General features: G+C 34.3%; 1 protein-coding gene across 2 annotated transcripts in view; it reads left to right on the top strand.

Annotated features, from left to right (window-relative positions):
• The window catches only part of Csmd3 (CUB and Sushi multiple domains 3), a 952,990-nt gene that overhangs the window by 862,725 nt on the left and 78,253 nt on the right, over nucleotides 1-12,012 (top strand). For both annotated transcript variants that reach the window (XM_026785886.1, XM_026785885.1), the window contains 5 exons: nucleotides 1,359-1,475; nucleotides 2,882-3,091; nucleotides 5,341-5,529; nucleotides 6,175-6,352; nucleotides 7,195-7,340. In XM_026785886.1, the coding sequence (XP_026641687.1) occupies nucleotides 1,359-1,475; nucleotides 2,882-3,091; nucleotides 5,341-5,529; nucleotides 6,175-6,352; nucleotides 7,195-7,340 (840 nt within the window). The remainder of the gene's footprint in view (nucleotides 1-1,358; nucleotides 1,476-2,881; nucleotides 3,092-5,340; nucleotides 5,530-6,174; nucleotides 6,353-7,194; nucleotides 7,341-12,012) is intronic.

Here is a 12,012-nt window from a genome sequence, read left to right on the forward strand (position 1 = left end):
GCATGAGACATCTGTTCATCTTCCATCACAGTCCAGAAGCCAAGATGCTCAGTTAACTTTTCACCATAGTGTTAAAAATTGAATAGATTTAATGGCCAATGAACTAACTGACCATTAAATGGAAGAAAACCATTTTAGAACTTAATTGTGTTATACTTTTGATAGAAGAGTTTATAAGCATGTTGACTGTATACATACATATGTATAGAGATTGATAGAAAAAAGACTATGTATGTTGGAGTATACATGTCAGACTAGTCACTAAACATCACACATAGATAAAACCTCTTATGGATTATTGTTTATGAAATACAATACAAATTTGAATATGTACTGGTTGAAAAATCTTAAATAGAAATTATAAGTAGTTAGATAACCATGAAATTTGATTTCTTATACAACAAATGACAGTCTTGTACTTATATATCTTCTAAGAAGGTGTGATAAGTCTGTTCATTGACAGTAGGAATGGCTTCTAAAATGAAAATATTCTTTAATATACAATAAATAATTGTATCTACCCTATGTACAAAATTAAATTAGCAACATGCAATTTAATAATGTTCCACTAGATTATCAATAGTGGTACAACACAGGATAAACTTTGTTGTACCTGACTAAACTTTCAAATACATGTGTCTTTCACTGTTGTTTATATTTCTTTCTTCATTTGTCTTGATTCTTTTAGGATAAAATGAAGCCAATAATTTTCTTAATGTTCTTTATTGAGCTTTCTTACAAACAGGAGAAAGAAGGTTTTATATGGTTCTGACAACTATAACTGTTGGCTTTCTTTTAGTATAAATTGCTTCATCTTGAGCCGGGCGATGGTGGCACACGCCTTTAATCCCAGCACTCGGGAGACAGAGGCAGGCGGATCTCTGTGAGTTCGAGACCAGCCTGGTCTACAGAGCTAGTTCCAGGACAGGCTCCAAAGCCACAGAGAAATCCTGTCTCGAAAAACCAAAAAAAAAAAAAAAAATGCTTCATCTTTTGAATGAATCAAAACAGCAGTCGATGTACTTAAGAAAGAAATATAAGCTGTCTGCTAGCTTTCCACCACTAGAAGGAACATGTCCTTTTTCTTGTGTATTCAATGCGTGAGAACTGTTACCTGCCGAACAATCATTGACTTCAGCTGCCCTTTGTTTTTCCTGAGTGATTATGCCTTTTGTACTGTTCTAGAATAGTGATTTAACAATTAACGAGCATTTGCTAGAATTGGGACTATGTTTAATTTTTAATCAAATTGTATTATCTTAGATGCTTTTTGAAGACTCAAAATAAATTCAATACCATATTAGTATAGAAATATATCCCATAATGCTGTATTACATAAGAATTCTGTTCTTTTACAGCTCAGTGTGGTGGTTCCATGTCAGATTTCAGTGGTGTGATCCTCAGTCCTGGTTTTCCTGGAAACTATCCGAGCAGCTTAGATTGCACATGGACAATAAAGCTGCCCATCGGCTTTGGTATATGGAAGAAGTTTTGTTCTTTATTAATGCATTCTTAATGCATTATATGTCCACAAGTTAAAGTTTCATTCATGAGTATATTAAATTATGTTTATTGGATAATATAATTTTAGTAATTTTTGATTTGACAAAATATATTTTACTTGAATTATTAGAATAAGTAAATATACATGGGTGTTCTTTTGGCTCTTATTTTTTAATTTATACACATACATATATGAAACATTTTGTTTCAGTTACGAATACATTGTGGAATGGGAAGGTTAATCAAGTTCAGATGTGCTTGTCATTAATTGTAAGGCTTTATTTGTTTTATAGAGAGCAATAGCAGCTGCAATTTTAATTTCTTAGCACTTTTAAGAACATAATATCATATTATGGCATTCAGTCATCATGTTGAAAAAAGAACTTCTTCAAAATTTCTTTTGACTGATATTGGCATATTTAAATGTAGCATATCCCAATCTCTTCCCCTGGCTTTTAGGGAACACACTCTACTCTCTGCTGACGTAAATTACCCACTCAGGATTCGTACTGAGATCATATGTCCTACATCTTCCCATTCTCCAAAATCATCTGGGGTTTGTGTTGCTAAAGTGAATTCCTTTCTTTTTCACAAACAACATTTGTCTGTGTATATACACAGCAAATTTTCTTTAGCAATTCATAATCCACTAAAAAATAGATTGATTCCACTTCTTGATTTTTGTGAATAACACTACAATATCTATGGATATACAGCTAACCTTTTAACATATAGATGCTATTTCATTTGTATTGTTTCCAGAGTGAGGATGGCTATATAAATATGCTGAGTGTTTTTGTGCAAATTGTCTGCGTTGGGAACATGTATTGAGGATAAAGCAAACTTAACGTTCATGTGACATTATCTTTGTAAATCATTTCCTAATATTATAAGCAAGTAGTATACAGATAAAGTTTTGTTTCTCGAAGTTATTGAATTTATCACATTATCTTTGCAAGGAAATCCAAATTTACATTTACAAAGTAGTATTGCATACCTAACATTTGAATTTAGTGTTTATTAAGTCTGAAAAGCCTAGGATGAGCATGTACTCACTGAAGAATCTTGGCAAAGCTAAGACATTGGGGTTGACAGCAAAACAGAGTTCCGATCTCTTGTTTCTCCTTATGGCTGTCTTATGTAGCCTCAGATGGCATCGTACTCACTAATACAGCCTAGGAAGCCTTATACTCCTACTCCTGCACCCTCCCCCTCCCATGTGTTACAAGCATGTGTCACCATGTACAGATCTTGAATATACCTTCTGAAATAAATGCAAACATATCTAAGCACATGGATGCAAATTTGTGTGCCTGTTCCTGTTTATACATGTGTGCAATAATTCCAAATAACATTGCGTTTGCTCTTCCTTCCTTAGGTGTCCATCTCCAGTTTGTAAATTTTTCTACAGAAACCATACATGATTACTTGGAAGTACGGAGCGGATCCTCAGAAACTAGTACTGTCATTGGCCGACTCAGTGGTCCTCAAATACCATCTTCCCTGTTTAGCACAACCCACGAAACTAGCTTGTATTTTCACAGTGACTATTCACAGAACAAACAGGGATTTCATATTGTGTATCAAGGTAAGATGTTTGATAAAACATGAAAGGTAGTTAGTTCAGTGGCAGCAGCGTGGGTGAGCTTGTGCAAAGTCCTGTGTAGTATGGAGGCCACTTGTTCATTCCTGGCTGCCCAGATTTGAAATAATCACTAAGAATCTATATTATTTGCAGTACTATTTGACCAATAGCTTAAGCATATTGCTAGCTAGCTCTTACAACTAGAATTAACCCATTTCCATTACTTTATATTTTACCACTAGGGTCATGGCCTACTGGGAAGGTTCCAAGTGACATCTTGTGTCTTTGCCCTCTGGTGACTACATGCATCATTTGACTTCACCTACTCTCTCTATATATCTCCTTCAGCCTGGCTATATTCTGTTAAGACATTAGGCGAAAGCAGCTTCTTTATGCATTAACCAATAAAAGCAAAAATATACAGAAGGACTTCCTACATCAGTCCTAAATAACTTCTTAGGAGTTCTTTAACTTAATATAAGCATGTTGTAGTCATATTAGGAGATAAAGGAAGCTAAACCAAGCAAGCTTCAATTAGGAAAATTAAAAAAATCATTCACTCTCCTCATGCAATTTTATTTCTGAGAACATAGAAAATCATAGGAATAAGTTTTAATTTGTCTAAGACATAATTAAATTGAGCAAGACAAAATAATTAAAAAGTGAAAGCTTGACAAGTGAAGATAAATTTTTACTTTTATATGAAAGTAAATTGAAAGTAATTTTTTACCTTATATTATACATAAACTTATTCATAGGTAGAATGTCAGAGTTTTGTTATAGTGCCGTAAGAATATAAGGAAAATATACTAAGGTCCATATATTACATTAGGTCCATGTTCAAGAAAATATTGATGGTTTTGAACAAGATTTATAGTTGAGCTGGACTAAAATCCTTAGTCTCCCTGTTCAAGATAGAGTGTAGATCTCCATTTCCTCAGTGGCATAACATTGTTATATGTAGTATATTCCAGAAACTTAAGGTGAATTTTATTGATAAAATTATTGTGACATATACACCATTATGTATATCACGGATGATTACTCAAGATATTGACTTATTATATTATTTCTGATATTATAAATCTAAACACTATTAGATTGATATTAAATTAAAACTTAAAATGATAATTTATACAAAATAGTTGTAATGACTGAGTTGGATAGATAGAAGTGTGAAAATTATGCAACTTCTTTGCCTAATTTTTAAAGGAAATCATGAATGTTATATTTTTGGAGTTATCTCTTTAATATAGAGATCTTTGAATTGCTTATTGACTTACCTTAGATGCCTATACCCTTAACAGCAGTTCACTATCTCCATGAAATATGAACTAGCTTTAATCTTCAAGAAATATATATAAATATTTTAAAATGACAGAAAATTTATTTTCTTCTGTGGTACTAGACAACTCAAAACATGTGTGTGGTAAACTCTAGATACAGAATTGAATATTTATTTATGTGTATGAGCATTTTGCTTGCATGCACATATATGACCCAAAAGAGTAGCTGATGTAGACAACAAGCCTGTTGAAATCCCTGGATGTTATACTATTGATGGATGCCATGTTATCACTGAACACTATTAATGATAAAGTTTCAAATAGTTTTAAAAATACAGTTCATAAGCACAAGATGTATCAAATCCTGCTTACAAAGTACCCACTGTACGAAAGGAGATGGGAGAGGCCCTTCAGTCAAAAACAAGCAAAAGGGCAATATTATCTTACACAAGAAGAAAAACAAAGGAACAACTATATTTCAGCATTAAACAGCTCACACTAATCAAAATATACAGTTCAGCATAGAAACTTCAGAGAAAATATTTTAAAACTCAAAAGACTAAGAATTAGGCTCACATGTATGTAGTTATTCTATTCTATGTACAAGTGGCACAACCAGGAAGCAATTACATTCTATTTAAGGAATCATAATATGTTTGATTAAAATTGTGGCTGTAAGAAGAGTTTGTATCTCTATTCATGTTCATAATTTAGATAAATTGCACCAGCGGGTAAGGCAGTGATGCATTTTTATGAATTATCATCTTAAATATGAAAATTATAGGTATGAGAAGAAATTCTCATTACACTGTCTCTGACAGCCTTTTCCATAGTTCTAATTAGTATTTATATAATAACTAAGCATGAGCAATACCCTATTGATTGCAAAGTTACAAATAGTACCCACTTGTGGTCTTTGGAATTCAGAAAAGATAAGTGCCCTTCTTTCTCATTTTTATTTTCTAGCCTATCAGTTGCAAAGCTGTCCTGATCCTCGCCCATTTCGAAATGGGTTTGTCATTGGAAATGATTTCACTGTGGGCCAAACCATTTCATTTGAATGTTTCCCAGGATACACACTAATCGGCAACTCAGCTCTCACATGTCTTCATGGCGTCAGTCGGAACTGGAACCATCCACTTCCAAGGTGTGAAGGTATGCTTTGAAACAAAAGTTATCTTCTAGATGATGAAATTTCTTAGCAGTACTTTTGGTGACAACCTTATTTGCTTACTCTCTAAAGCATGATCGCATAGTTTTGCCTTTAGTTAGGGAATTTCTAATAACAGAAAAATGATAAACAACAAACAATTGAATATATATTTTATTAAGAACAGCAATATTAATATGCCAGTGAGAGTAGCAACAAAAGTTGTTAATTTTTCAGTCAATTTAGAACTTATTTAATGTATCTGGAAGGGAAAGGAGTTTTTATTTTTAACATCAGTATGGTAAACAAAGAATCAAGATACAGCTATTTAATTTGAGCTCCTATTCTATAAAATTAATGTGGAAAATAAAAGAAATGCAATTTGTATACCCATATTATGTATGCATAATATGAGAGAAAAGTTGTATTGCATTAATGCACAGTATTTTAAGTGGTTAATGAGCCTTGTGATGACCAAAGACAGCAGATGAATCTCAGACCTCATTTAGACAAATTCTTAAGAAATGACTCCTTTGTGTACATTCTCATGAACTAAGATAATGTAGACGTCGTATAACTGCTGATGGCTGTACCATTTATCTAACACAAGTTTGTTACAAAAAGAAATGTTCATGGATGCTTTTCCATAGCTCTTTGCGGTGGGAATATAACTGCAATGAATGGTACCATTTATTCTCCTGGTTATCCTGATGAGTATCCAAACTTCCAAGACTGCTTTTGGCTTGTAAGAGTCCCCCCGGGGAATGGAATCTACATCAATTTTACTGTTCTTCAAACAGAACCCATCTATGACTTCATTACTGTGTGGTAAGCCAGTAATGTTCCTTTTGCTTGATTACATTATGAATGCAATTAGGTCAAGATGAAAATAAATCACAATTTTTTATTACAAACTACCATCTGACATTTGAAACAGCATGCTAAACTGAGGGAGGCAGTATGCCTTTTTTTTTTTTTGCAGAAAGAGACAAACATGATAAACAGATTTTAGAAGATTGTCCTATAAAATAGCGGAAGCCTTACGAGTGAAAAAAGAATTGACATCATTATTAGAAAATGTGTGAGGCGGGCAATTGCCATAATAGGTTTAAGGAAGTTCTCTATTCATAAAATCTGGTGAAATTTAAAGTCCTCTCTTTAGGTCATAAATGTATTATATGGTCATGAAATTCTTGTAATAATTTATTAAACAGTAATGTAATTATACTATTACCGCATCATTTGAAGTTACTTTATCAAAAGTATAAAGAAAACTTTGGGTAAATCACAGACGGACAGAAATGCTGCATGAATTGTAGGAGTGCTAATATGAACAGTCTATGACACTCAATTGTGGTCAAAGAAAGTAACAGAAGACACCACAAGCATTAAGAGATGCCCAGTGCTGTTTAAAAACTGAAGTTCATTTATTGATTATAGTAAATATGGCACATTTTATTTAGGTAAATCATGTCGTTTTTACATTTCATATTTTAGTCCATTATTACTTGAGCAGGTGTATGGCTTCCCAACATCATGTTTTTTAGTTCAAGGATTGTTTTGCTTTGCTCTTAACGTAAGGCCATGTGATTATAATTCCTTCATTAAAATTTATTCAAAATCTATAGAACATCAGTGTCATTCTCTCCTTCCCAACTTTTGTCTACTAGGGATGGTCCCGACCAAAATTCACCCCAGATCGGACAGTTTAGTGGCAATACTGCACTGGAATCAGTATACAGCACTTCCAATCAAATTCTAATCAAATTCCACAGTGACTTCACGACAAGTGGCTTTTTTGTGCTCAGCTATCATGGTTGGTATCATCTCAGTGTTTCGACTGCATTTGTACCATTTAAATTGTCCTGAAAAATTGAATGCAAAATATATTTATCTAATGGTTGAAAATATATTAAAATCGGACACGTTAGTCATCAGTGTAACTTATGCATTTCAAACACATTTACTGGCAAACCGTGACCTCCTCTAAGTACTTAGGGACATTAATGTGTGAGCAAATGAATACAGGAAATAAATCAGCCAGTAATTGCCCAGCGGAAAATAATCATTTTGCATGGAAACCAATAAAAGAGAACCAGCTGTTCATATTTTACTGCTTGTAATTTGGAAACAGCAATAGATTCTCTGTACGAAAAGGTTTAATCTAGTCAACCTGCTGTGAATTTTTCTAAAATTAGCATCTAATATCTTTATGCTCTGGATCACATTACTCATCCATTTATACTCTTGTTTTGAAACTGTATCTGTGCAAGAATCCTATACTTTTAGATTATGATTCCAAATCATTAAGTTCATAGCTTTCACCCCTGAGAAATTACTTACGGAGTCTCAGTTTTATTTGGCTATACACAATTGTTCTGAGTACTATCTTCAGAGGATTCACTTTCTGAAATGTTATCATATTTTTCATAGAAATCTCCCTTTATATTTGTATATTTCAGATTAATTGTATTCATTGCAAATAACAAATCTTTATTTATAGTAATTGAATGTTTTTTATGAGCTATGACCATGGTCTTACAAAAACATGATTTTTCCAAAATATCATTTTAATAATCTAAAATATTTCATAGGACCTATAATCGACTAAATTAAATGTGTAAAAGCTTTATGAAAAAGAGACAATGAATAGCACTTTGCCCATTATATCAATATACAGTTGAATTTGTCATAGTTTAATGCAAAGTAGTGAAATATTTGACACTTAAGGTTTGTGCTATGAAGAATCCAAATATATCAAATGTGATTGCATTTAAGACACTAAAATCACACTGACTGGAGAACTGAGAACTGACTACATGATCCCTGAGCTGCTTAGCTGAACATTTGTGTTCCCGTTGGATGACATATAACTAGTTTTCCCATAGTGACCCTGAACACAGGGCTGCATGTTCACTGCAGTTTAGTTACTTAGAAGGTGAGATGTTCTCTAGATACGTCTGTAGGCTGCTCTTTTGGTTGCTTTACTAAAGCAGCCATTGAGGCTGGAAACATATAGACATAATCTGTCACTCAAATAATATGTACTTTATTTGCTAGATAACTATAACTGAGGAACCATCAAGGGTGAAAATGAAATAATTAATTGGTAAATGAATCATATTGTGCACACTTAGTCTTTTGGTAAATTGCTACGAATGTATTTATCATTTTACAATTATTCCTGATTATGAAGGGAGTCTTCCTTAATAGACTGTCACTGTGCATAAGACAACCCTGTGGAGACTCCAAAATTCTTATAAAATTGAAGGCACTGTCCAAGGGAAGATATTGCCAAATGAACAGATATCAAGCATGCAAGTACTTGGGAAGCACAGGGATGCCAAAATGTGTGTATGTGAATGAGCATAGTGTACAAATGTGGATTTACTTAGACATGTACATATTCAGGAATAATTGCAATTTGCCTAAGCAAAGCAAAATTTCATTTACTAGTATTTGAATAAGTAAAAATTAAGCCAGTGATTAAGTAGTAGATGTCTTGTCAAAAGCACATGCTATATTTTAATATTTTTGTGTTAATATATTCATCACCATGTCTGCTATTTTTTGTCTTACTATTTTCTCTAGTCAAAGATCATCATCAAATAGCTTTTATTAAACAGACTTGGGTTTATTGGCTTGCTATAATCAGTAAGACAATGCACAATGATAGATGCTATGGCATCTCAAAATCCACTGTAGGGAGATGGATGACATGTTTTGAGCTGTGTGAGACAGTTTGGTGGAAAGATTCAAAGAAGCATCGTTCTTTTCTGGATTAGTGCTGTCCAAGCGTCTGAGCAGTTTTATAATTTATCTTAACACATCTTTTATTTTCCTTGATAGAGGAAAGGTCTATGTATATGTAATTGGTTTGGGTATAATATTCCATTCTATGAGCTGATGTTGAACATCCTTGCTCTAATATTAAGGCCTAAACAGTATTCTAGTTTCATAATTTTTATTACAGCAAGGTCTTGTTTACATCTTGCTCCAATAAGGTGAGATAATTAACCTTATCTGGTGTTCATTCTTAGCAAAGCTGTTTATATTCAGTAGAAGACAGTTCCTGTCAGATATGCCAGCTCCAAGCAGCAGATATCCGCTTTTTTCTTTAAGTGCTGAATATTCACAGTGGGTTGAAGTGAGAGCTAATGATAGGTCTGGTTTGTTACTGCAAAAGTCCCATCGGCTGTGGCGATGCATGAATAGAGAACAGAAACTGAGGCCGGCAAAGAGGAAGCTATCGCTGCTAATGCTCTCTGCTATCTGCTAATGGGCAAGGAACTCAACCATAAAGAACAGCGGTCTTTGTTCCAGACTTTAATGGACTCAGTGCCGTGTCACAATACCTTCAATTAGCCATGTGCTTAGGACAAGGTCTATTCTTGCATCAGACACTGGAATTTTCTTATGATGATTCTGAAGACCCCTGATACCTTTGTTCCCAGAGCTTTCTGACTACTTCTCCAGGAAAGCAATTAAAGCTGTTTCCTGCTAATCTACCTCAGGATACAGGTTCTCCTCTTCTTTTTTTTTTTTTTTTTTTTTTTTTTGAGACAGGGTTTCTCTGTGGTTTTGGAGCCTGTCCTGGAACTCCCTTTGTAGACCAGGCTGGTCTTGAACTCACAGAGATCCGCCTGCCTCTGCCTCCCGAGTGCTGGGATTACAGGCGTGCGCCACCACCGCCCGGCGGTTCTCCTCTTCTTAAAGCCAACGAGTAGTATTTGCTCCCCTTTCTGACAGTCTGACTCATCTAGATACAAAGTAGACACTCATCTCAAACATTAATTGTACAAAAGTGACTTTTCAAGTAACTTTAGCACAACAGAAGCACTTCTGTGATTCATGTTAAATCGTTAGCAGGTTTTCTCCAAATGTGAAGTGTGTATGTAGGTATATGCATATGGATATTTCTATTTTTCATCTTTACAATTTGGGAAGCATTTCTTTCTTTCTTCTCCTTCCTTCCTTCCTCTTTCTTTCTTTCTTTCTCTTTCTTTCTCTCTCTCTCTTTCTTTCTTTCTTTCTTTCTTTCTTTCTTTCTTTCTTTCTTTCTTTCTTTCTTTCTTTCTTTCTTAGCTTTTTGAGACAAAGCTTTAACTTTGGAGCTTGTCCTGGAACTAGCCCTTGTTGACCAGCCTGGCCCTCAAACTCACAGAGATCCACCTGCCTCTGCCTCCCAAGTGCTCCGATTAAAGGAGTGTGACACCATCTCCCAGCTAGTATTTTTTAAAAGAACTTTTACTACACTTTCAAGTGAAATTGTTTAATATTAAATGACTTTAAAAACAATACCGCTAAAAATTGCAAAACCTAGGACATAGTTACCAACACCTCCCTGATCCCCACCGCAGAACTTTCTTATATCTACAGACAGTCATACTTGACCTAATATGTGTCAGCACTGAACTAACCCAGGGCTTAGTGTTTATAATGAAGTGAGAACATTATTTTTTATCATCTATAAGGAATAGTATGCCCTTACTTAGCAAAAAAGGTTATGTACTTGTGCTCTTTTGGTTTGGAGAAAAAAATATGGCAATTTGCCTGGGTCCTGTTTTCCTCTTTGTAACAGCCTCTAATAGCTCGCTTGAATAGACATAGATAAATGTAGCATTCTTTTTTGGAATTGGGTTGGATGGTGCACTGCAAAGAAAATAGGAAATTAAAAATAACCGAAAAAAGTATGGCCAGAATCAAATTCTAAAGCAATTGTAAGAAGTAAATTTGTTGGGCCAGAAAACAGATATCCACGCACATCCAAACATGGTACTTACTTAAATAATAGCTATCGTCTGAGATCCTGGAACACAGAATACAATACCACGATGTTGTTGTTAAAGAGCAAAATGATGCTTCAAAGCCGAATGACACGCTAAACAAATTGCTTCCTTTGAGAAGAATGGAGATTGAGATCAATTGTGGATTTGAAAGCTGTAAAGAGTTAGTCTATGCATCTTTCCTCTTGGTAGTCATAACTGGGAAAGTTTCTAAGTAGAGAACTCCAGGAGAAGTGTGGAGGAAAGTATGTGCATAGACTATTTAAAATTTAGCTGACATTGATACTGCGTGGGTCAGCCCGTGCCTGAATGTATTGATTTGCCTACCACTTTCACTGTTACAGGTCAACTTCTGCCTCCCACCCAGACCCAAATACAGAGACTTAAGGTTGTTTTCAGTTTAGAAATAAGTTTTAACCCGTGTTAAACTAGTGATATTTTTGCTAGACCTTATTATCTTCTTCAGAAGTAATTACAGCACACATGTAAAGCATGAAATTATGTTAGTTTGATGGTAAATAATATTTTCTATGCAATTAAAATGACAATTAAAAATAATTATATCATTTTCTCCTTTACTTCATCCTTCTGACTCCTCCCATGTCCCCTCCTTCCAATTCCTCCTATCCTTATTCTCTCTCAAATCATAATGTGTGTGTGTGTGTGTGTGTGTGTGTGTGTGTGTGTGTGTGTGTGTGTATG

The sequence above is a fragment of the Microtus ochrogaster genome, linkage group LG3, assembly GCF_000317375.1.
Source record: "Microtus ochrogaster isolate Prairie Vole_2 linkage group LG3, MicOch1.0, whole genome shotgun sequence".
Lineage (NCBI taxonomy): Eukaryota > Metazoa > Chordata > Mammalia > Rodentia > Cricetidae > Microtus > Microtus ochrogaster.